This window comes from Erpetoichthys calabaricus, chromosome 7, assembly GCF_900747795.2.
Source record: "Erpetoichthys calabaricus chromosome 7, fErpCal1.3, whole genome shotgun sequence".
In the NCBI taxonomy this organism is placed as follows: domain Eukaryota; kingdom Metazoa; phylum Chordata; class Cladistia; order Polypteriformes; family Polypteridae; genus Erpetoichthys; species Erpetoichthys calabaricus.
Genome location: NC_041400.2, coordinates 102,227,886 through 102,255,297, shown reverse-complemented (window position 1 = coordinate 102,255,297; position 27,412 = coordinate 102,227,886). Strand labels below are relative to the sequence as shown.

Genomic DNA, 27,412 nt, shown 5'->3' with positions numbered 1-27,412 from the left:
CTGCCCAGGGCATCAATATACTACGGTTTATAAACAAAGATATATATAAAGTGCTTTTCACTAATTATTAAAACACATACTTGAATGCATAATACATAAATTAAACATTTACTGGTATATTTATCCTTGCAATATTTTCTATATTATTAAGCAGAGGGTTTCTTTTTCACAGTTAACAGTTATTAATTGATATACAAGTTAGGGTCAGTCAACCATTGTTCATAAAAGTATATCTATTCTTCATCTTAAGACACTTAATAAAGGGTTACCTAAACTATGTTGAGTAGAAATGACAATATGGGAGAACATAGACAATATCAAAATATCATAGACATATCAAAAATGGACATGTAGAATCCACACATCCATTTTAATGGATGCGTGTCTGTCTGCGTGTCCATCTGGTTGCTATGTCTCTGTCATTCCAAAAGAACATGAACATTTTTAGTAATAAAATGCATTGCATTTATCATTCCAATAGATGACATATGCATTGTATGCTGCACTGCAAAAGTTAACACTGGGGTTTATGTTGATTATTTAGATTTCAACCTGTCTTAGATGGGTAGCAGAGCTATTTCATTTAAAAATCCATGTAATTCTTTTTCATCGTGGAAGGAGGCCACAGACTATCACAATCAACTCCAGGCAGATAGTAATTCCGTCAAAGGGCACATCCACACACTTTCAAAGATCAGCTTAACTAATACACATTTCTTTAAGATGCCTACACAGACAGACCTTAGGCCTGGGTTTCAAACCCATTTAATTTGAACTGTGAGATAATAACATGAACCACTGTGCCTCCATGCTGCCCTAAATGCTACTCTTACTTATTTATTTAAATAAGTGCATAGACAAAAACTAATTAGCAATTACTAATTTATGCTGCTCATTGGTACAAATAACACAAAAGATTACCCCTCCCAATGTAGTAGCAGCTAATTCATTTACTCTGATTCAAACTTCCTTTTTTGTTTTTGTCTTTGTCTCACCGTTATCCTCTTTCCTGAAGTAATTACTTCAGACTTCCACTTACTCTGACTTTAATTTATAAGTACTGTTCAATTGGGGTGTAAATCGTAAATAAACCCTTTCCATTTAAATGATTCTAATGCATAGCACTGAGCTACCGCATCTTCTTGACAGCTATCAATGACTCTTTATGAGCCATGTTCGCACATTTCTACAAAGCATTCTGTAGTTCCAGTACTGTAGTTATCCTTCTGATGAATAATCACAATTACAAGTATTTTGTTTTACAAGACTTATCAATTCATTTGGTCATCTATTACTGTTCTTTACCTAATGTGAATTGTCTATCGATTCTCAAAACACAGAATGATTTTGTGAGGAATTGGTTGCAGTGTGACTGCAATGGTAAACACAGAATAACAATGAGAGGGTGACAAGGCAGGATACCTGTACTAAAGGTCCTATCAGTAGAGCATTCCAAATGTACAAGAATGTCACAAAAAACTGCGAGATCCCAGTATTTGCAGAACTGATTTGTTTATTTACTTTTTTTATTCTCATGTGTAGTTTTGAACATCAGCTGAGATCTGTTTTTATAGAAAAAGACTTATTTTTGTTTTTAAAGCCCTTACTAGTAAAAATGCCTTTTCAAATAACTTCCCAGTAAACACCCACTTGAGTACTTAACCCTCATTGTACCCACTCTGCCTTGATGAATGATTCATTTCGGCTGCTGTTCATGAGAAAAGAGATCAAGTCTGGCAACAAGTCCTGCCATTACGTAATAATTCAGCAAGACCTGAATGCTGAATTTCTCGTTTCAGCTTTCTGAGGGATGCAAGATTTCATTTCATGCTGTCCATCCTATGATTTCTAACTTTTGTGATTACTGTTGTAATATAATAAACCAAGACAATTTGTCAGTATGATGTGAAACCTCAAGTTTTATTCACTGAGCTATTTGGAGTATTGTGATGCTGATAAGAAGTATTGTGATGGAATGTCATGCCAAGGACAGGGACAAAGAGCTCTTTGAAGGCCTCACAAAGTTGCTAGGCAATAGCTCAATAGTCATGATAAACTCCAGTTAAGCAGTTCTAAAGAAATGCCTATGTATTTAAAACCTAGAGCCTTGTTCACAAAGTCCAAGTACCTCTAGCTGCATTCAATCAGTATCCAAACTAAAAATTAAATTTTGTCTAGGATATCAACACTTTAATCTGTGGTGGTCACATATCACTGTTATGAAGCATTTGGGGTGAAGAGTTTTATGTGAAATGAGTCCATTCAGATTTACTACACCAAATTTTGAGCACACCTGCTAGCCTTTTTGGTAGCCTCAAAAGGGGTACCCTACACACCTAAGCTGTTTGTTCCTTTAAGATGGAGCTGTACTGTGATTGCTGGCTTTCATTTCATTACATGTCTTCCCATATTTAAGTGAACTCCATTTTTTCTGAATTAGGTTGGCCAGTTTAGAAATATGGGCGGTAACAGCTTTGCTTTTTCACCTGTTTAGCCGTTTCAATGGTGATTAATAAAATATAATTTATATTTGTGCCTTTTTCATCTGCTGCAGTAACCCTGCACTTTCTTTCAAGGTTAACATAGATAGATAGATAGATAGATAGATAGATAGATAGATAGATAGATAGATAGATAGATAGATAGATAGATAGATAGATAGATAGATAGATAGATAGATAGATAGATAGATATTGATATCTATCTATCTATCTATCTATCTATCTATCTATCTATCTATCTATCTATCTATCTATCTATCTATCTATCTATCTATCTATGTTAACCTTAAACGAAAGTGCAGGGTTACTGCAGCAGATGAAAAAGGCACAAATATAAATTATATTTTATTAATCACCATTGATTAATTATATTAATCACTATTCATCAGATAGGTGCATACATTTATGAACAAATAAAATGCTACTGCAATGCAACATAGTTGCTGGGAATTTCACTTGGCATTGCAGCCATAACTATAATAAGAGTAGTACAAAATCACCACAAACAATCTTAAGGCCATGTCACATTACATGATTTTTCCAGCGATTTTCAGGCACAGGCTTCATTTACATTACTTTAGAGAGTCTGAGTCAGTTGTGGCAGGCTTCTGTGAGTTCCATTTGTGTAGTGTCACATATCCAGTGACTCAAAACAACCAGTCTGCAACTAGCCCCAACAAAATCAAACTGAGGCTTTTCTGTGGACTCCTTCGATACTGTGTCTCTTTGGAAAATCCTTGGGTACCATTGATTTGACTTTGTGTTGAATGAGCTGTTGCTCATGGAGTTCCTAATGAGGCACATTATCTGCATTGTGAGGGAGAAGCAGTTATGGCACTACGACCATGTGGCGCAGTTCCCCTAAGTTGATCTGGCTCACAGGATCCTCATTGTTGAGGACCCGAGCAGCTGAACCAGGCCAAGGGGACACCCACGTAACACCTGGCTGCAACAGATAGATGGTCATTTCTGGGATTGTAGAGACTGGACCTCATGTCTGTATGGGGGTTTGCTAACCATGATCCTGAGCTGTTTCGTCATGTGGTGGGTGCGACATTTCGCTGTACCAGTGCATGCTTCCCAACCTGACATGACCTTCCTTTTCCTTCCTGATCACCCTATTGAACTGTGAAGCTGTACTGTTGAACACATATGTGGTTGGGAGTAAGCTTCTTACCACTTAGCATTTCTAGGCCTCTTAGCAAATAAAGCTCTGTTCACTTACCAGTCCACCCAGCAAGACATCTGCAGAAGCCAGTAGCCGGGTGACATCCATCCGCATGGCTGCAGTCACAGCGCTCAGTGCAGTCCATTCCATAAGTTCCATCCTGAAATGAGCCAAGCAAGATATATTCAATCCATGTATAGTCACATTAAGAACTATGCTGATTTTATGAAGGCAATGCCTGTTTTAGAGTTTTATGAAGCCAACAAATCATAACAATAACACAAATATTCTCGGAGTGTCAGAAATCTCCCCTCTTGAAATTAATTTGATCACCACACTGTTGCTTTTTGTTTCTTTTTACTGATTTTTACACATTACGACAATATTTTAACAGATTTTCATTTTGTGCAATTTCTTTAATAACATTTTATCTTCAGTGGTACTTTTAGCCTGATACATTGTAAAAACAGTGTCTGTCTGTCACTCAAGGTTTACTGTAGTCGTTCCTGTCTTGGAGTTTTTTTTTTTGTTGATGTTTTTTTCTGTTCTCCCATCCATCTGACCTTATCATTGGACTCATCTTTAATGACTTACAGTATGATACTCTATATAAGGACACTACCCTTCTACTAATTATACTGTATATCTATTTTATAACATCATATGGATTTATTTATTGTTATTGCTATATGTATTTTTTTCTCTGTTATTATTTATTATTATTCTTCCCTAATCTTATTTGTTTTTCTTTTCTTGTAATTTTTTCTTTGACATCTTGTAAAGCACTTTGAGCTACATTCTTTGTATAAACATGTGCAATAGAAATAAATGCTGTTGTTGTTGTCCTTAGCCACCCTCTGTTGCTGCTGCTGCTCATGCAGTTCTAATAATCTTTTTCCTGCAGTGTCTTCTGCCTGCCCATTCACGCAACTGACTCTTCCTCACACCACTCACTGGTGGTTAAAGGAAACATCATCTGCACCCACATTCCACAACTCAGCAGATCTAAGGTAGGGTCATGCACACAGGCCAGTGGATTAAAGCAGAGGAGCAGGTCTCATAAGTGCTACTTTTTAAAGTGCTTGATCAACTCTAGTTCTCTGGCATATTCTCACTTGCACTCACACACACACACACAGACAACGTAAGTGTTATTTCTAAGTCTATTTGACCCAGCAGAATGTTTTTAGGTGCTAAAACACCTCTGGTACTATGAACATTTACTGTATACACAGGTTTGCGAATTCAACTGTATGCTATCATTTTTATGATTAATTTTGAACAGGAAGAATACAGTGATCCCTCGCTATATCGTGCTTCGCCTTTCGCGGCTTCACTCCATCGCGGATTTTATATGTAAGCATATTTAAATATATATCGCGGATTTTTCGCTGCTTCGCGGGTTTCTGCGGACAATAGGTCTTTTAATTTCTGGTACATGCTTCCTCAGTTGGTTTGCCCAGTTGATTTCATACAAGGGACGCTATTGGCAGATGGCTGAGAAGCTATCCAGCTTACTTTCTCTCTCTCTCTCTTGCGCTGACGTAGGGGGGTGTGAGCAGGGGGGCTGTGTGCAGCTGCTTCCTGAAGGACATGCTGCACGGAGCTTCGCATACTTAAAAGCTCAAAGGGCACGTATTGATTTTTTTTATCTGTCTCTCTCTATCTCTCTTCCTGCTCCTGACAGAGGGGGTGTGAGCTGCCGCCTTCAACAGCTTTGTACCGGCGGTGCTTCGCATACTTAAAAGCCAAAAAGCCCTATTGATTTTTTTTTTGACTGCTTGCTTTGCACTCCTTTGAAAAGGAAGATATGTTTGCATTCTTTTAATTGTGAGACAGAACTGTCATCTCTGTCTTGTCATGGAGCACAGTTTAAACTTTTGAAAAAGAGACAAATGTTTGTTTGCAGTGTTTGAATAACGTTCCTGTCTCTCTACAACCTCCTGTGTTTCTGCGCAAATCTGTGACCCAAGCATGACATTCTAAAAATAACCATATAAACATATGGTTTCTACTTCGCGGATTTTCCTATTTCGCGGGTGGCTCTGGAACGCAACCCCCGCGATGGAGGAGGGATTACTGTACTACTTGGAAACAAAAATTACCATCGATCTGATTCTCATTTGATTCCTACCTGACAATGAAGTTCACATTTCTCTCCTCGCCATCCCGGGGCGCAGGTGCAAATTCCACTAAGAGCATCACAGGCTCCTCCATTTGCACACATACAGGTGACATTGCAGCCAAGACCCCAGGTGCCACTTGGACAATTTATTGAACAGTCAACTCCATGCCAACCTACAAATCCAATAAAAATCAACAAAAAAAATTAAAAATATTAAACAGCAGTGCTGGATGAATGTATCATAATAATAAGCATAGTACTATACCATATAGGAAAAAAAACACATTCAACATGATGATGTATTTTTAGAAAGTTAGGCTTGAATGAATTTTAATTTTAAGCTCATTTATTTAAATGAATTATCAATAGGCTTTGTCTTTTAAACATAACACGGCCCTGTTGTTATATTTATGATTAATTAAGTAACAGCCTGTTTAAGACTGGCACAGTGTGGTATAAATGTGACAGAATTCTTTAGCTAAAAGGAGAGTGAAAGTATTTTAGATCCAAACATAAAGCTATTGACAAGAAACAACTTTCACATGTTTTCATTAGAACGAGTTGTGTAGCATCAAATTGATACTGGGACAAACTAGTCTGAGATGACTTTTACTTTGAGACATGGTATATTATCATACTGGAAATAGCCACTCGAAGATGGGTAAATTGTGGCCGTGAAAGAATGCATATGGTCAGCAACAATACTCAAATAGGTCATGGCATTCAAGTGATAATTGACTGGTATTAACAGGTCCAAAGTATGCCAAGGAAACATTCCCCTCACCATTACACCACCACCAGCAGCCTGGACTATTGACACAAGGCAGTTTGGGTGCATGAATTCTTGCCATTGGCACCAAATACTGATGTTACCATCTCTGTGCCTTAGCAAAAATCAAGATTCATCAGATCAGGGTACATTATTCTAGTTTTTAACTGTCCAGTTTTGGAGAGCTTGTGCCCATTGAGGCCTCAGCATTCTGTTTTTGGCTGACAGGAGCAGAATCCAACATGGTGTTCTGCTGCTATAGCCCATCCACCTCAAGGCTCAATGTGTTGTGCATTTTGAGATCCCTTTCTTCTCTCCACAGTTGTACAGAGTGGTTATCTGAGCTGCTATATCCTTTCCCTCAGTTCAAACCAGTTGGACATTCCTTTCCTTTCTCATCAACAAGGCATTGCCATCTACAGAACTGCTGATCACTGGGTGTTTTTCTTTTTGTTTTTTACACCTATCTAAGAGATTATAGTGTTTGAAAACCTCAGGAGATCTGCAAATACAGAAATACTTAAATCAGCTCACCTAGCACCAATAATCATACCACGGTCAAAATCACTGAGATTACATTTTCCTGCATTCTGGTATTTGATATGAATGTTAACTGAAGCTTCTGACCAGTATCTGCATAATTTATGCATTCTGCTGCTGCAACATGATTGGGTGATTAGATAATTACATGGAAAAGCAGGTGTACGATGTTCCTAACAATTGCTCAGGGAGTGTACATGTAGTAATAATATGTTAGTCTGAACTTCTTTATGTTTATTTACCTCAGCATATTCATCAAATACAATATGATTTTAGTTAATTTCTGATTTTATTACCTTTTGAGATATTAATCTGCACTAATATTTTCTACAATATGCAGTTTTTAAAAATTTGCAGCTATTTAATAGTCATGTGTCATCATCTTATATAACCATTAAAGAAGACATTCTAGCATAGTCACTAAAAAATCTTTTTATTCTGCATTTCAGTCATTGAGCCATACCTGCTTTACAAGTGCATGAGCCGTCCACAGGAGAGCACACTCCACTATTCTTGCAGTTACAAACCGAAGAGCAGTTAACACCATGAGTCCCTTCTGAACAAGCTTGAGAACAGTCTGGGCCCTAAAGACAATGTCATTAAAGGCATGATCATTCTTGGTTATTGTTATTAATAAACATCTGTTAACCATGATAGAAAAATACCAAAACGCATGGAAATTAACCTCAGGTCTTCCAAAGATTTGGAGTTAAGAGCAGGTTGGTGTTAACCCTACCATACTGCCACACAGCCCTCATATAAGGAGTTGTCTGTGAAAGTGTGAGCTATGGAGTGAGGACATACAGTATATGTGTGCTTTCTGGGTCTCATGATGAACTAGAAAGCTGATGAAAAAGAAATTGATGAATTGTGCAATTTGTTTTCTACCACCGCCAGTTAAAAGTTAATAATTGCAGTTTAATTATTATTTATTAGTGAAACAAACAACATTTCTTGCATTCAGTTCTACAGCCCATATTACTGTGGCTGTTTTTTTCCTCCAACTCAATGTATACTGTGAATCAAAACCTGGGCCTAAATGTTGACCCTTCTGTTTGTGTGACTGAGATTTGGGCTGTGATCACAATTTTAACACACTTACAACAGCTGAGGAGACAGCTTGAAACCTGCAACACTAACGGATTATAACACATTTGAAGATAAAACCTTATACCAACAGTTGTGTTCCCTAAAGATGCAAGTATTAACACATTTCTAGTTATGTTTGTCAAAATAAATACTCATCTGTGTACTGCAGTAATTTAGAAGCAAGCAGAAATCATCCAACAAGTAATTCACTTTTTTTTTAGAAATGTCAACTTTGTCAAATTGTACTGAAAAAATTTTGCTCAAAGACCTACACCGATTAAGCCACATATGAAATAAGAGGTGATGTACCTTAAAGCCAGGGGCACAAATACACTCTCCTGTGACACTGTGGCAGTCAGCTCCATTCTGACAGTTACAAATTTGTTGACAGGATTCACCATAAAAGCCAGGAGCACATGTTTCATTGCAGTAAAGTCCAGCCCATCCAGGCTTGCAGGAGCATTCCCCAGACATGGGATGACAGCTGGTAGAAAAGGATAAACAAAAGATTTAATGTTTGAGACTCTAGAGACATCAATGATCACAAATCATCTTAACAGGCAGCATTAGTGTTAGACAGAAATGTGATAGTTTTAAGTCAGATAATTAAGTCCACAGCTTCATATGGCACTGTTAAACGGACTGAACGTGATGAAGTCTTTCAACTTACAGCAAAGTATCTCAACAATAAAAAAGAGAATATTCTGAACAAAGTGCCAATATAAACTTAACAAGAAGTGTTTAAAATCTAGTGTTAGGTTCACATAAAGCCACATATACATTTTAAAAAGAATATATGAATATTAAAAAAAAGCTGTGTTAATGTAACTATGTCTGAAAATATACTTCTGTCTCATTAATGTTAAAGAAAACAAAATCCTAACAGTACTATATATAGTTCTTAAAAAGCAAAAAAATAATAATAATAACCTTTAATCTAATTCTGGGCCATTGGAGATTCAAGCTTAACCTGGAAGCATCAGGCAGAAGGCAACGAATAACCATAGAAGGAAGGGATATGGGTTCTGTGATGGAATCAAACCCCTTCCTTCTATGGTTGTTCCTTGCACACTTAGACAAAGCCAATTTCAGAATTGCCAGTTAAGCACGGACATCTTTGGGGTGTGTGAGGAAAACCAGAGTAGCAGAAGACTAACCTATACAGACATGGTGATTGTAAACTCCATATGGAAAACAACTAGCCGAGGGATTTAAACCAAGTATCCTGTACCTGTGATGTGACAGTGCAAAACATTTTTCCACCCAAAGCAAAAGCTACACTATAGTATTTTGTAATGATTGACTTTATGTGATCTTACAAATCTTTGAAATATTAAAGCCTCCACTACTTGATGCCATAATATATTATAAATGATAATATTTTATACATCTCTCTATTATAAAAAAAAAAAAAATATTGGGAGGGAGATGAGACGTGATCTCGGAAGACACTTTGACGTCACGCAGGACAATGTAGTGAGACAAAAGGACAGCTACTGTACAGGTTTTTAAATGATCGACGTGCAGCGTGACAAGCAGAAAACACAGCTTGCCAGCAGCAGCAGCAAGCCAGCAGATGATCCGACTGCATCTCCTTAGCGTGTGTTCAGACCCCACTTCACAACGTGAACAGCAGAGACGCGAAATGGCAAAAGGACAGCTGCTGTACAGGCATTTAAATGATTGACGCGCAGCACGACAAGCAGAACATGCAGCTTGCCAGCAGTAGCAGCAAGACAGCAGCTGATCCGACTGCATCTCCTTAGCATGCGTTCAGCCCCCCCTACACAACGTGAGCAGTGTTATACGTCCTGCAAGAAAGAGATTTAACCACGACCGGGGCCAGAAATAAACGACAAAGAGTAGATGACAAAGTAGAACGTCCTAAAGAATTCAAAAATGTTGCTGTGGTATGCATGCACAGCAGGTTGGAGATAATGGAAGTACGAAAATTTCAAAGTCTCAAAAAAAGGATAGGAAAGATTGCATTAGCGCAAGCAAACGGAAATTATTACTCAGTGAAATAACAGAATAGTGAAAAGAGATCGAATATATTGTTTGGATTTAAACTTTAAGTCGGAGACTTGTAGATTGTCTAATTCATGTTGCCAGCGAGAATTAAAAGATTCCAAAAACATTGTTGCAGTATGAAGTCCCGTGAGACGGAGACTTTTAAAATGAGATTCTTTCAAGTCACGCCCTACTTACAACTATTTTCAAACAAGACCAAGGTCATCTAATCTCAGTCGTGTGAATGCTTCTGTCAGACACACTTCCTGTGCTCTCAGCTGTTATAAATTTTATCAGGACAATAATCTTATACATTCTAGATGACACGTCAATGACAAAGCAAAGAAGAAAAAGCATGGACAAACATTCGAGAAAGTCATTTTATTTATTAGAGAGAAAGAAATGATATTCACTCACAGGCATACATTACGTTGTCACGATGTAAGTCTAAACATGGAATCAGAATTCAATGCGATCTCGAAGAAACGTTAATTCCAAATATTGTTTTTACAAAAGTTTTAAAGTAAAAGTGAAAATGATGCATGTGTAACAATTCCCATGAAAATAACAATCTCTTTAAATTGTATATCCGGTAAACCAAACCCAGGGGTGGGTGAGCGAAGCGAGCAGGGGGCAGAGCCCCCTAGTTTTAAATAGTTTTATAATTTACTCAGACACTTCATCAGGTTATGGAGCTCATGGAGTCATGTCCAACATCCAGTTCTGTGGAAAGAGTCAGTAAAAGATTTGCAATGAAAGCTGAACAATGACAAATAATGTTTCCTTATGCCACAGTTAGTCACAGAAAATTGCAGCAGAAGGACTACCTTCATAAAAATGGACCACAGTGAATGTTTTTGAAATCTTTTGTAACCTAATATTGCCAAATACACCAAATGTTGGACACCTTTTGCCACATCAGACCCGAGTTATATTGTAGAATATTAGTAGTAGTTCTAATGTCCCACCTTGGGGACAAATAAAGTGCATCTATGAATTTATGAACAGGAACAGGTGCATTTGTCAAATAACTAATAAAAGTAAAAAAGTAAAAGTACTCCTGCCCTTTGTACTGGAGTACACCTATAATTTAATTCTTAATGAAGCCAACCACCAGCTCAATGGACACTGATGGACACACAATTTTCAATAGATGTAATGGAAACAGTAGTGCTAAATATTCTCTCAATAATCAATAGCTGCTTAGTCAATAGTACTGTTTCTTCTTATTTTAAGCATGCTGTAGTGGCATCTCATATTAAAAAGCCTAATCTAGATCCCTCAATTCCAAATAATTTTAGGCACATATCTAAATTGACATTTCTATCCAATGTATTGAAAAATTATTATTTCTCAGCTTGCCTCATATTTAATTCAGTATATTTTTGAAGGTTATCAGTCAGATTTCAGGGAACTGGGCTGATTACCAACAATGATGCATCAGTATGAAATGAAGCTGCAATAATCACAGGCTAAACCTGAACATCAACAACATAATAAAACAAGTAAAAAAGAAGTTTGATCTTAGGTAAAAAAGAAGAATCATATGGCAACTACCAACCTCTTTTTCAAAGTAATTGAGGTTTATTTGTAATTTTATATTAAAAGAACAACCAGATGAAAAAAGCCACAAAGAACATTCAAAGCCCTGAGGTTAGAACTGAACCTGGGTCTTGTAAGACCGAAACTTTAACCACTAAGCTACCCCACCCAATTTTAAAGCCATAAAAGGGATTTGATGTTCAAGTCACAGCTAAGTGGACTAATATATTTGCATTAAGGTCTGGAATGCATTTGCTTTTACTTGTGTCAGAGTTTAGATTACTTCACCAACCCATCACACCCACACAAATTACCTTCTCTAAGTCTTTTAGTACACAACTCTGCCACCAAAGATCTTCACACAAATAAAAATAGCATACATTTACCGTGTGCTATACTCCGATAAAAACAACTAATATAGATATTCAATATTACATTTTAGCTTTAAAACATATTAAGAATAATGCACACATCATTTTATAATCATTAACGAAGGCAGTCTGCATCATTTTCGATTACATTGTGAAACCTGCCTAATCTGACTAAGATTGAAGTAGGTCCAGAACCTGCCGTAACAGTGTCAAGTGAAAGGCAGGAATTAATGTTGCATAGGATGCCTCTACCTATTAGTGGAACACATTTTCTACTACATATGCCATGTTTATTGTTCAGTAAAACACTTGCACTTCAAATGGATTGCCTCATCCTGTCTTTAATTGTGTCCATAAGAATTACTTATAAATGGTTTGAAATGGTTTTGTTCAGTCCCTTGTGACTCACCGATAAGAGAATATCCCCACATATGAAATACTTTTTGACTCATCTTGATGTCAAGTTTTTTGGGGTTCTCTCCTGTTATTTGCTCTCTAGACTCAAAAAACCCCGATTTTTAGACCATTTTCAGATTATATTTTGTGCAGAATATTACTCCCTTACACTAAGGAGTAAAACAATAGGTGTCCTCAGCAAAAATGATCAGAAGGATTTGAAATTGTGCATGCCATATCAAACAACCCCAGGGGTTTACCCCAATGGGATACAAAGGGCCAAAGTTACTTCTTTTTGCAAAACTTTGAAAAAATAGGGATTGGTAATATATCCATCCATCCATTTTCCAACCCGCTGAATCCGAACACAGGGTCACGGGGGTCTGCTGGAGCCAATCCCAGCCAACACAGGGCACAAGGCAGGGAACCAATCCCGGGCAGGGTGCCAACCCACCGCAGGACACACACAAACACACCCACACACCAAGCACACACTAGGGCCAATTTAGAATCGCCAATCCACCTAACCTGCATGTCTTTGGACTGTGGGAGGAAACCGGAGCCCCCGGTGGAAACCCACGCAGAAACGGGGAGAACATGCAAACTCCACGCAGGGAGGACCCGGGAAGTGAACCCGGGTCCCCAGATCTCCCAACTGCGAGGCAGCAGCACTACCCACTGCACCACCGTGCCGCCCCTTGGTAATATATACAGTATACATATATATATGGAGTGCTGTTTTATGGTATTTCAAGGTTGCTGATTATGAATATAATTATATTTTTGATATTCACTTCTTTATTATGTCCTAGCCCTTTAAGGGCCATTCCCAGAAGGTTAAAAATGACAAATTACAAGCAGGTATCATTTTAGACCATATAAAAGTAAGTGATTATTATGATGTAATTTTTGATTGTTGATCCTTTATTAGTGATCTAGTTCTCTGTAGACATCAGGTCTATTACAATTGAAATCATTACCCTTTAAACATTTAAACTGAGGCAGGCATTTTAATATTTCAAATATTTGATGGAATTGTTCTTGTTTATTATGTACTTCTTCCTCATGAAGTAAATCAGTACACCTGTTATGAACACTTCAAATGTCAGTTGTAACTGCCTTCAGAGATCTTTTTTACATAAGGATCAGAAGATGAAACATGAGTCAGAAACCGATCTTAAGTTCATAAGCAAATAGTCAGTCCTATCTTTGTCAAATCCTAATACACAAACCAAATAGCCCATAAAAAATGAACAAAAATGCCAATTACAGCAACCACTATTAGAAAATATTTTGCTGTAGCTGTTACTGTAGATCTGTGACACTAAAGATAAGTCACACCAGTACAATTTTGTCACAAATTTAAATTCTGGGAGTGTGGTACTGTGCTTTTTCTTTGTCTTAACTTCCATAGTTTGATTCTGAGTCTGTCAACTGCATACACAATATTTGCACATTTTGCTGGTGTCCATGTGAGTTTTCCATTAGCTTGCTGGTCTTGTTTCATATCTCATGAGTTAGACTAATTGGTGACTTTAAATTGCTCCTGTGTGAAGGAGAATTAGACTGCTTTTCTATGCCGAGTTGCTTCCTGTCTTGCACTTCATGCTTCTAAGATAGGCTCTAGCTGCCTATAAACGTTAAAATGAAAAAGGTTTAAAAATTGGATGAATGGATCGGATTATACTATGAGCAAGACAATTGACCTGCCTGTGCTCCAATTGGAAAACCAAAAGAAATGTAACCAATCTTATATATAAACGTCTACGCGTGGAAGTATGTGTGTCTGTCCGGCCTGGAAGTGAGAGGTGGAGTTGGGCTAAGGGCTCCACCTCCGGGGATACGCAAGCATGCCAGCACGTTGGCAAAATAAAACATCCGAAGAGAGAGTCACTCGCTTACCCGCTATTACAGAAGCGTGACGAGCACATCAGCAAAACGATGTCCCTTTTACTTTTTCTCCCGCTGCTAATACACAAGCGAGGCGAGCACGTCGGCAAAATGAAAGCTCCTAGAAGAGAAATGCCCAGAGTAATTCCTTTCAATTACCTGACATCTCTACATTTCAATTTTTTTTTCCTGACGATTTCAATAGTTTCTAGGACCCTGGGCTTTTTACAGCATGGGCGTACAATGTAGTATGTTGCCTTGGATAAAAGTGTCAGCCAAATAAATAAATGTAATGGTAGTTTTCATGCACTTCACACTCAGTTGTTTGTTATCGTGATCGGAACTCCAAAGGGTACAACCCTGCTCTTTGAATGTATATACTGTCTTGCACATGTGCATAGGGGAAATGTCAAGGCTCTTGTAATGGCAATACCCCACCCCTCTGTCTGCAGACCAGAAGACTGATGGCTTTACCACCACCAACATCACTTCCGTTGTTTATCCACCTGGACTTGCCTTCTGGAAGTCCTCAAAGCTGGAAGATCCGCCATCTTAAGTCAGTTACAGCTGGACTCACATCTGCGAAGACGTTAACACTTGTTAAAACATATTTTATTTTATTCCTTTCAAACAATTATATATGGTTTGCCATGTGGTGCCCCAAAACTTTATGCTGTTTTGTCTGTTTGCTTACAATATTTATATATAATAAAAGTCCTAGCAGGAGGATCCAGTGGGGAAGTGTGCCACCCTCCCATGGGTGACTATGTGGTGGAACTGAGAGGTGTGTGTCTTTGCAGACTGGGTGAACAAAGCAGTTGTGAGACTGGGGGAGTGGGGGAGTTATCCATTATTTGCTTCAGCATTATTTTGGTACTGGTACTGTGTTCCAAAAGCTGGTATCAATAAAAAAGTCAAAATTTTAGTACTGATCCAGCACTATACCTCAGTATGACCTAATTGTCATTTACAGAGCCTTAAAAAAATGCAGTGATTTGGGAAGTGACTTCCATTGAGGGCGTTCCATTTCTTTGATCATACTGTAAATGGTAGTGATACTTGACTATGCATCATTCTGTGTTATGTAAAAGCTGACTTTTTTTATCATACATTGGGGGCTCCAAACCCTTAGGACCCCAGTTTCCATGCCAATGATAGTATTTGAGGTTAGTCAACTTATTTAAACCACCTTCATCAGTTCCCCACAAGGTTGAAAGTCTAGTTTCAGAAAATTCCATTACAAGAACTCATATCCTTGTTTTTTGTAATTTTTTAATTTCATTTAAATTATCACAGTTTAGACAGAAATAAAAATCAGTCAAGATTTGATTTATCCTACAACAATTGTAGGCCTTAGTACCTGCAGTTTATGCAGCTGTTCTACCTGACACAGCAGCACCATTGAAAGAGGGAACAAGCAGCTGTCTGCACACATAACAAATGGTCATCGTCAGCTGTGCCTGGACATTTGACCTTCAAGAACCAGTACAGTGCTGTATTTGTAGTTGTCTGCCTATTATAAGGGCATCTGTGTTCGCAAATGAGATTCTGCTAACTGCAAAAAAAATGAAAAGTCAAATGTCCAATACAAAACACAGCTGATCTTTTACCCCTGGTAGTCACTTTTACTTTTACCGACTTTTTCTTAAACGCTAAATGGGGCACATTTATTCTCAAAGTGAATGAATCTTAATAGTGGCATGATCCAGTTGAACAGGGACACTTTAGGAAGTTTCAAGTTTAAGTCTGTATCAAATTTGGTTCAAGTTAAATTGTGTATGGATCTCATGTGGCAGAATCTCAAATGTTTATGCTTCAAATATCTCTCTATAAGTAAAGTGATAAGACGACTTTGCCTGGGTGTAATTCTGTGGGGCATCCACAAGAGGGCGAGAATGTCCGATGAAGAAAGGCAAGTGGCTAATAGCAAACCATGTGTTGTTTGTCTGTGTCTGGGTGTCACATCATCTGGAGCCCATAACGGGGCTGGAATGCAACAAAATGTACAAAGAACAAGGGATGTAAGGCATATCTGGTGAACAGAGGTTTGTAAGAACACAATATGATCGAAACAGATAAATTTACCATTATACCGTTAAACCCATTTTAATAAACTGCCATTTCACTATGCTAGTAATAAATATTAGAAAATTAGGAAGTATAATATTGGATATTGAGCAAGGGCAAATGATTGCATGATTAAATGTGGTTTAAAAATTGATAAAATGAAGCTTTGCTTAACAATAAAAATTTCTTTAGTTAAGTATCTTCTGATAAAACCATACTTGGGCAGTTATACTAATCCAAGGGTGGTGCTGATGCTTCATTGATACAGTCCTACTACTATAAACCCTGTGCCTAGTTCCCATCTCCAAGGGGTCTGCACATTCTTCCTGTATGGGTTTTTCTCCTGATCCTAGTTTTCTTTCCATATTCCCAAAGATACATTTCTTAAGCTATTTGGCATTGTGTGAAGATATGTGTGTGTGAACATATATGAAACTGCACACACTGCTTGAATAGGCTTAGGTGATATTAAAGTGGATTATGTGGGTGAATGTTATTTTATAACAATCCTTCCATTTTTTTAATACATTTACCAAGGGCTATAGAAGCCAAATCTTTGCAAGGCATACACGTCCACTCACCATTATATAGAGTCTCTGCATTTAATCTAATGCGAATCTTTGGAAAGAACAGGAAAACTGGATTGCATGGAGAAAACACCATGTATGCATGGAACAGCAATGTGCAGACTTTATACAGAGAATAACTGTGCCTGAGATTCAAACTTAGGATTCTGCAGTTGTGCTAACCACTGCACCACTGTGCTGGCCTGACTATGATACTGTGTTATTGAAGCCATTAGTTTCCAAAAAAAACTGTAACGAAGCAGTTCAAAGAGGTACATCTTCTGTGCATAAATATGTTTATGTGAAAAGCTTCAGAGTAATGCTTGTACACTGGGTACAAGCCCCTTTAGACTGAGGAATGTGGTACCAGTTGCCATTGATCCTTCACTGTGGGTGGCTCTACTTCTTTTCAGATTAGACATTTTAATAAAAAATGGCTTTACAAAATGTCAAATGCAATTACTATAATGATGAGATAGTGATAATCGCTGGTGGGAGCGGAGTATGGCTTGAAGCTGGAGGAAAGGAAAGAAGTAAAGAACCCTGAGCAAATCTGTTACTGTGCTTATGGTATTTGTTCAATTTGTTTTGTCTCAATGGTGCACTCCTGCGTGCTACCCAGCCCATTGTCAGACAGCATGGTATAATGGATAAGTTTGTTAATAAAAAGGCTGCCTCACAGCTCTGGGAGACTAGTATGACCACTGTCTGCATTGATTCTGCAATTTCTCCTCAGACATCTGCGCATGGATTTTTCTCCAGGTATTTTGCTTTCCTCCCTCATCCTAAAGATAAGTACATTCAGATAACTAGCAAAGCTAAATTTGCCCTGTTTGAGTGAATGTGACTGGCATCTTGTTCAGAATCTGTTCTTCCCTTGTGTATGATACTGCTGGAATACATTCTGATCTCCATCACTACCAGAAAATGCACTGTACATGAATGAACTAGGTGTCCTGGGAAGGCAACTAGCAGGGATTCCAGTGTAATAGATACAATTGATATCTGGGAGGACACATGAAAGTTTTTTCTCAAGAGACAAAGCATAGGAGTGCTACCAGAGGTCAGGAATGATTGTGAAAGTCCAATTCCATAAGGTGTTGTGCAGTAGATGGTCCCAGGTTCTTGTTGTAAATGTGAAGACTGGCAAGAGATCAGTTCTAAGCCTCAAGGTCTCCTCAAATGGAAGCAACATCAAACTCTCAGCCCCTTAAAAGCATTGTCAGTGGTACAGGGACAGCCTTATTCAGGTTCCCATGGGGCAATCCTCTACAAAGAAATCTAGCTTGGTATACTCATAGGCAAGGAAGGATGGACATTGACCTCAAAAGTGATTCCAGATTAGCAATGAAAGCGACTCCATGAGTGGTTTAAAAGGTACCAAGCTATAACTTAGACTCGCCGCACATTACATGACTTCTAGTCAGTGGAGATGTCAAACTTGACAACTGCAGCTGCTGAACTCATCACCAGAGGATGTTAGATTACATGACTGAAACTCACTGATCGGACTGAGCTGCTGGGTATGTTATACTACACAACGGGAGCACACTGTGTCTGCCTCTGACTTGCAAAGATCATTGAAATGAAGACCATTGTTGAGAACTGCTGACAGTTTTGGGCAATGCATCATTGGAGGAGGAGGAGAGAAAGAAAAATGGGAGGTGAGAAAGTGAGCTCTTTGTGATACTTAGTATTGTAGGCAAGGGTTCAAGACCTATTTAGGTAGGCCCAGAAGATAACAGAGTGGAATGACATCTGTGTATTTGTGCTTTATCTTAATTTATGCATTTATTGTGTGCTCTGTTTTAAATATGTCTGGCGTCAGCTTCATTCTCAGGGAGAAAGGACACCACAGGAGCTCCTCCGCTGTGTTATATGTATTTGTGGAAATTGCTCTTATTGAATGTTCTCCTAGAACAGATAAAAACATTTTGATGCAATACTTGCCCCTACGTTTTTCTGCTCAGTTTGCCTGCTGCTTACTTTGATCTGTCAATTTTCATATACAAATGTCTGAATCTGAACTCAAGAACTCATACTGGCAGCCAATGACTTCTTTCAAGCACCCATGTTCCATTTATTTATCCTTTCCTGCTTTAATGGCTGAATTGCACTTTAGGTCAATGCCAGCTTATTGTCATGTGTTTCTGGAGGAATGCTAAGGCAGCCAAAATGCCACAACATTTTTTAAAAATAAAGGCAGATAAATTGGAACAAAAAAAGATTCTAAAAGAATGCAAAAGTGCTCAATTTTTCCACTTGATAAGAACTGACAGCTGAGTCTGAGTGTGACGCTACAGGAACAGAATCTGACACTCCAGATAATGAAGCACTAAAAGTAGAAAAATGAGTCATAACCTCAGTAGAAGAGTTGTTGTTTTACAATTAAATCATTCTTGGCTAAGGAGCAGATGCCTGATATTGAAGGTGAGAGTGACTGGTCCCAAATTTCACTACAATGTGAGGGAGGCCAAACTCAAGGCAATTAACAGAAAAAAAACCATAAAACAAACTGTCTGCTTTATAGTCACCATTTCCACTGGTTGAGTGTTAGCCATTCCTACTCTTTGAATTGATTTAGAAACATAAAACAGACTATAATTAATCTAAGATCTGTTGCCACATCACAGGTGTTCATATCTCATCATAGCAAAGTGATATTCATTAATCTTTAGCGTAAAGCAGAATAAAGGGACTGAACTCCACTGAAATGGCTGAAAGTGTTTAAAAGTTGGTATGATTTTGTTGACTGGGGATAGCTGTAAAGAATGAGACTCTGTACCTTCGAGTGTTGTAAGAATGGCAGGGGCACGTTTTGTCACATTTGATTCCATATACCCCCTCCTGACATTGCCTGGTCTCGCAGTATTCACCAGTGTAGCCAGGTTCACAGAGACAAGCGCCGTTCACATGGTAGCATTTCCCTCCATTGACACACTGACACGTCTGGGCACAGTTAATGCCATATGATCCAACTGGGCATTCATCCTGACACCTGTAAGAAGGCGGATGGAAATCAAGGAATTAGCAAACAGACTCTCAATTATTCACAGCCCATTGCAGTTTGCAAACTGGCTACACTCCACAATGATGACTATTGCCATGAATTATATTTTTCCATGCAGCTGCTTCACATCTAGAAACATTGACAATGAATTAAAATAAAACCATATTAAAACAAAGAATCAAGGTTACATTTGTATGCATTGCTCACTTTTAAATGTAAGTGATACATGAAAAAAAAAAAAATTAATGAAAAGAAATTAATTTAATCAGTAACTTCTAAGAAATACTAGAAACAGTGAATATGATGAACCTAATAAAACATTCCCAGACCTCACACCCTCAACTCAGGCTAAAAATTAGTTTCTCCCATTAATCAAAGTAGGAAATATCTGGTAATGTGAGAGGAGAAGCACAGTGCCCGGAGAAAAACAGAACATCCCGACTCCACATCCCAAAAAAATGTAGTTGGTAAGAATTAAGTGTTCATGTTAGGGACTAACTGATCATGTTATAGAAATGGAACTGAACACCTAATAGAAGAGAAACAGTCAGGAACCACAGCACTTCAGTTAATGAAAAATAGATAAGTCAATTACTACTTTTGTTCTTTCATTTCATTGAGGCAAGTCTGATGTAACATTTGATATGGTTCTGGATATGCATGAATCAGACCTGCTTTATGAAAGTTTAAGGTATATGGCACATCTTTAGTCAACTATGTTGTATCATGTGGAACATTTTTAAATTTGAAAATGTATTGCCCCTATATCTGCTTATGTTAATAGTTGGAAACCTGGTTCGTATATTTTTAGATCAATTCAGTTTATGTCAAAAAGAACCAGATAAATCAGTTCATATACTAATTATACAGAAAATCTTAAAATGACTTTGTCAGAACAGTCCGATTACCCCACAGCTTATTGGCATATAGTGTATCTCATCTCATCTTCCAACCTGCTACATCCTAACACAGGGTTACGGGGGTCTGCTGGAGCTACTCCCAGCCAGCACAGGGTGCAAGGCAGAAACAAATCCCTGGGCAGGGTGCCAGTCCAACACAGGGCACACACACACACCCACACACCAAGTACACACTAGGGATAATTTAGGATCACCAATGCACCTAACCTGCATGTCTTTGGACTGTGGAAGGAAACCGGAGCACCCGGAGGAAACCCACGCAGACACGGGGAGAACATGCAAACTCCACGCATGGAGGAGCTGGGAAGTGAATCCAGATCTCCTTACTGCGAGGCAGCAGCGCTACCACTGCGCCACTGTGCTGCCCCATATAGTGTATACGTTGTTCTATTACCTTTTTCAGAGGGGTTAGGTATGTTTAAAAAAAAAAAATGCAGTCATCTCACTTCATATAACACATACAGGACTTGTCATGCATGCGCGTCACTCAGTCATTTTCCAGGCTCAGCATGAGTTATGTAGAACCACTCCGAAGTGAGAGAAGGCACTGTCACTAACCTTGTAAACTGTTTCTGCCTCCACAGCTCAGAGAAGGTGCCCAGTGAGAGCAACTAATTCCATCCCATTCTGAGCATGGTCCTATAAAGTCGGACATCTCCGGAAGGAGGTGTCTTACTATGAGTCAAGCCAACCTAGAGGATGGAGCTCCACAAGAAGCAAAGACCTGTTCATTTGAGCAATGACGTTACTAAAGGGAAGGCTACTGCCTGTATTTTCAATTTCCTAGAGCCATTGTTCATTTATTTTGTTTTTCTGTTGAGAGAATTAAATGGGACTACCGAGTTGGTGCCCCAACATTTCATCCTACCATTCATAAATTAAAACGGGGAGCAGATGACTGATTTATATCACTGCCAGTGAAAATGTTTAGTGCAAGCTTTAGTAATGCTGGCAGAAATAAATTCTTGGGGTGCAACATGGGGATTTCATGATTTTTGAAAGGACAATATGAATGGTCACTTAACTTATGCCCCAGAGTAAGAAATAAAGCAGTCAAAATATAATCAATGCAGTTTATTCACCTTGTCTTAAATAAAATTTTTAAATAATGTTTTTCAAATGAGCACCAGTATCTTATATATAAATGTCAATGCGTGGAAGTGTGTGTGTCTGTCTGGCCCAGAAGTGAGAGGTGGAGTCGGGGTAAGGGCTTTTCCTCCCGCCACTAATGCACAAGCAATGCAAGGATGTCAGCAAAATGAATCCTCCTAAGAAAGAGATGCCCAGAGTTGTTCCTTTCAATTACCTGACATCTCTACATTTCAGTTTTTTTTCTGACGATTTCAATAGTTCCTAGGACCCCAGGCTTTTTACAGCACGGGCTTACACAGCTAGTTAATATAATAATATATTTTTCTAAAATGAGTTTGCAAATACATCCACATATTCTGGTTTTTGATTAAAAATTTAAGACCTGAATAAAAATGTATGCACTATTTGTTTATATGGGTGATAAGATAAATCTCGATGAATAATACGACACTCAAATTTAAAATGGTACTGACTGACATTGTGCTGAATGTCTACTGCTTGTCCCAATCTTTTGTTATTTTCAGATGTTCTTACTGTTCTCAATGATCCAAAATTGTCCTTCACACTGCCAGTAAATTTAAATTTACTGACCAACTTTAAAATAGTGTTAAGAGAAGAAATTCTTCAAAGGTGAAGCCTAATGAACGTAATGTAAAATTTTCTTTGCACTTCAGTTACAGAATTAGATATAATATATAGTGAATATGTGATGAAGCACCAACCAGTTGTCCGTGCCCACTGAAACTGCTTTTAGTAAACAACACTCCCATGGCACCATACACACTGTACCCTATTCACACGCCTTCACAAAATCCTGAAAATCGTCACATTCTTGTGCCACATGCATTCTTTTCATATCAACATTTCAAACTAGTGCCTTCACCTCACAAGCTCATCTGTCATTCTTTTATCTCTCTCCCCTTCTTATATGTCTCTTTCCTTGTCAGTCATCTCAGTTTGATTGCTTCATAGGTTGTGAGAGGAGAGATGGTGTCATAGGGAGTATTTAGATTTTCCTTCCATAGAAATGAAAGCTCTCTTCAGTCCATCAATGGCGTGTTTTAAATACTATACAATAAACAGTATATTAAAGAGAGGACGGTACATCACTTGTCACGGTATTTGCTTCACAGTAATGTGATGATCCAACACAAACATGTTGGGGTCACAACCCATAGTTTAAGAAACACTGCTGTACTGCACGTGCTGTATATATTTTTTTTATTACTTACACATTTTATTGTTACTTTAATGACATAACCCATTTACCATCATTATTCTATAGATGCCATCTTCTCTGTATACTGTATATATGAAGCAATAAAACATCTGTCCATCCAGCATCTGTGTCTCAGCATAATTTCATCTGGCATCAACAAGAGAATAGGAATGTCCGATGAACAAAGACAGGTGGTTGACATAAGATAGTAAACCCTGAGGCATACATGCTCAGGGTCCACAACAGGGCAAGAAATTCAGATGAACAAAGGCCAAAAGATGCACAAAGAAAGAACAATGAAAGGCATGAACAGAGATTCATAAATGATTGATGAGCTTGAAACAAACTTAACATTTTACCATTAAGCCTGTATGATAGTAGAGTAATGCTTTATTAATTTTGGAATATTTATATTTTATTAATTTTTCATTTATAATACTTACACACAGAGTGGTGCCATTTTCTTGTTTTAGTATGAGAGCAGCCATACTCTTTTAGCAACTGAGTCCATTACTAGTCAAACATTTGATCGATGTCACAACGCATTACTTAACCTTGCTTCCTTAATTTTTTTTTTACCCTAATTTTTAGCACTTGTTTTGAGTTTTGGCTCTTGGTTTTCTCCTCTTCCTTTTTACTTGCGCTCTCTGGATTTCCCTGAAAGCATGCCTTTTGTTGCTTCACCAAAATACACTTCTCCTCTTCACAAGTTTAATCAGGCATTACAATCAATTAAGTTTTGGTCCTATCAGCACACCAAGTTTTGTGTGAATTGCTTAACTCCATACAAAGGGCTGTTGTAATATGTAAGACCAAGGATTCAGTATAAAACATTCCATGCACAACAAAAAATATACTAGTTTCAAAGAAACGTCTTCTGAGCCACAATGATCACAGGTTTCATTTCTGACAAATTATTTAAATTAGAAATTAATTTCTATGATTACAAAAATGCTTGATTAATTAGGTGGGATGGCACAGTGCATATAATAACAACAATGTGGACTATTTCTGGAGGCTCAGCCACCATGCAGTACTTCCTGCAGCTACTACATTTTTGCTCCAGTTTATTAATTTGCCATTAATTTTCCTTAGAAGGCTGGCTTCCTTCAACATCTGCAATAAGATGCTGCAGATGTTCTATCAAACAGTTGTGGCGAGCGCCCTCTTCTACGCAGTGGTGTGCTGGGGAGGCAGCATTAAGAGGAAAGACGCCTCACGCCTGGACAAACTGGTGAGGAAGGCAGGCTCTATTGTTGGCATGGAGCTGGACAGTTTGACATCTGTGGCAGAGCGAAGGGCGCTCAGCAGGCTCCTATCAATTATGGAGAATCCACTGCATCCACTAAACAGTGTCATCTCCAGACAGAAGAGCAGCATCAGCGACAGACTGCTGTCACTGTCCTGCTCCACAGACAGATTGAGGAGATCGTTCCTCCCCCAAACTATGCGACTCTTTAATTCCACCAGGGGGGGTAAACGTTAATATTTAACATTATACATAGTTATTGTCTGTTTTTTTCACCTGTATTATTATCATTCTTTAATTTAATATTATTTATTGTATCAGTATGCTGCTGCTGAAGAATGTGAATTTCCCATTGGGATTAATAAAGTATCTATCTATCTATCTATCTATCTATCTATCTATCTATCTATGAAGGTTGCACCGGTTCTTTCAGTTTCTTTCAATTATGCACTACAGAGTGTGCTTGGCTTAGAATGGCTATAAACCCCATATTTATTACCAGATTAAATAAAATCAGTCTGAAGTATACAGTTATGGTTTAGTAAAATCTCAGTATACAGTTAAAAAAATTTTAAAATGTATTTTAAAAGGGTGAAGAAAGAAAGTACAATGATAAGAGTCACAGAAAATGAATTTTGTTTGTTTGTTAGTTCTTTTTTTTATAAATCCACCCATAAGCATCTGGTCTTCGTTTTAAGCTGTGCAATAAAAGCACACTTACAGTAAGTGAAAGTTTAATCATAGCTTGACAAATAGCACAAACTACTAGATATTTTCAATATGGAAACCATTAAGAAAAATGTAGCTTTTCTGATAGCTGCATATCAAGAAATTTAAGCAATGGCTACCAGATTTGCTTTGTTTGTTCAAAGCCTACAATAATGAAAACTTACTGCCATCTAATAAAGCCATTGTCAGTAAAAAGACAATTTATAAAATTGCTCAAGTTGATGAATGGCTTTTAGTGTTTTCAGTACTACACTATTTTAAAAGTGATGAGTCAAACCAATGGATGAGGGACATCGAAGTGGTGGAAGTTGGACCCTCACACCCAAGTGCATATGCCATGCTGAAGATGAGTCACAGGTTCTGCACATTGAAAGGAAAAATTTAATATTATATTTGAAGATGATGAAGCATTTCTGTGAAGCATTATTACCCTAGATTGACATCCCACAGCAATGTTTAGCAGCAAATGCAGAAACATTTCCATATTTGTCAGATTTACTGGAATATGAAAAATATCTTCTTGGAGGCATCCATTTCTGCACAAAACAAGAAATCCTGCCTCTGTGGCAGTCTCCCAGAGACATCTCCAGAAATAACACTGCGGATGAAATAGGAAGATTTCCAGATATCTGGCAATGTGTCATCAACATGGCTGAGTACTACACAGAAGAAAAATAAAATGCGGAGGTTTGTGCTTTTATACACAAATCTACAGCAGTGTTGCCTATAATTATCTAATGATCCTTGTAATTACAATTGTCTCTACCAGCAATTCTATCAGATCTTATCCTTTTTTATTGTATTTCATTCTCTTTTTTGTTTCACTTATTCAGAGACTTATACAAGGAAGGAACTATGGTGTATCGGAGAAAATGAATTATCATCCTCGCAAATCAAGCCTTTCATTTACACTGCTTACAGGAATTGATCAAATGAGTGCACTTCAGACCTTTCAATTATTGTGACCATATAAGGCACTTATATATAGCATGCTAAAAAACTGATTTTTTTTCTGACACCATTGAAATATACTTTATCATCATGTTTATTCTCTTAGCAGATGAGTTGTAACCTGAACTAATTTACAAAATTTTTTGTATGATATGTTTTGAGTGTAGAAGTATCCTCATCCATACCTCTGCTTAGCTGAGTTCACCAGGTCACCTCAGTAAGTACTTGTTGATCCTGGTCTTAATGCCTTGTAGAACTCTGGAGATTAAAGACACATTTTGCTTTGTTTCACTTTGATCTGTTTTGATCTCATTCATTAATATGCTGGTGTCATCTAAGACTGAAAATGCAATCACCAGACAGTTCCTATTATAAAATATAAGGTCAGGATTTCTGGAAATAATAACTCTTTATAGTGGGCATTCATCAGACTCTTGTGCATAATGGTCACAATGTCTTAACTTACATATTGAATTATTTTTGTCATCATGCCATTTGTCAAAGGTTAAGATTTTGACTTACTTAAATTTTGCCCAGTGAAGATATTTAGACACCTTGCAGTTTTGATTGTAATGTAAATTGTAGCAGAGTATTCCCTATGACAGTATGGCCAATTAATTTCAGTACACAGTATGAATTTGCTATGTCATTCATTAGGGTTCTTGCCTAGAAGTACTATGTGTTCAGTGCCAGGCCATAAATCACTTTTACAGGACTTTTTGTTTGTTCTTAGCCCAATATTTTATGACTAGTTATTAGTGAAATTATAATTAATGACTGTCCTTTTGAAATATCAAAAGAAATGATTACATAATCAGAAGTTGCCTTTCAATAGCTATACCTATTATTATTATTTTATTATTATTATTACTAGGGGGCTCTGCCCCCTGCTCACTTTACTTGTCAACCCGCTGTGGCAGGCTCTTGGCGCCCACTATCTCGCGGCTAACCCTCTCGAAGGGCGTCGGGCACTCCTCCATTAGAAAATGTGATTCTATTGAAAGAGATGATATATAGAAGAGTATGCAGGGCACAGGAGGAAGACGGTTTGGTCCTTAGTTATTATAGATAGAAAATCAGTTACTTGAGTGTTTCACTATAATTGTCTCTTTTAAATACCAATGAATCATAGTACATAGTAAAAAGTAAAAGCAAAAAAGTAAAACTTAATACAAAGTAAATAAAAAATTTAATTACTTTAACACATC

General features: G+C 37.8%; 1 protein-coding gene across 2 annotated transcripts in view; it reads right to left on the bottom strand.

Annotated features, from left to right (window-relative positions):
• Positions 1–27,412, bottom strand: part of megf10 (multiple EGF-like-domains 10) — a 270,730-nt gene that overhangs the window by 31,125 nt on the left and 212,193 nt on the right. For both annotated transcript variants that reach the window (XM_028805234.2, XM_051929641.1), the window contains exons 9-13: positions 19,820–20,032; positions 8,502–8,676; positions 7,567–7,687; positions 5,804–5,967; positions 3,727–3,829 (exon numbers count right to left, since the gene is read on the bottom strand). In XM_028805234.2, the coding sequence (XP_028661067.2) occupies positions 3,727–3,829; positions 5,804–5,967; positions 7,567–7,687; positions 8,502–8,676; positions 19,820–20,032 (776 nt within the window). The remainder of the gene's footprint in view (positions 1–3,726; positions 3,830–5,803; positions 5,968–7,566; positions 7,688–8,501; positions 8,677–19,819; positions 20,033–27,412) is intronic.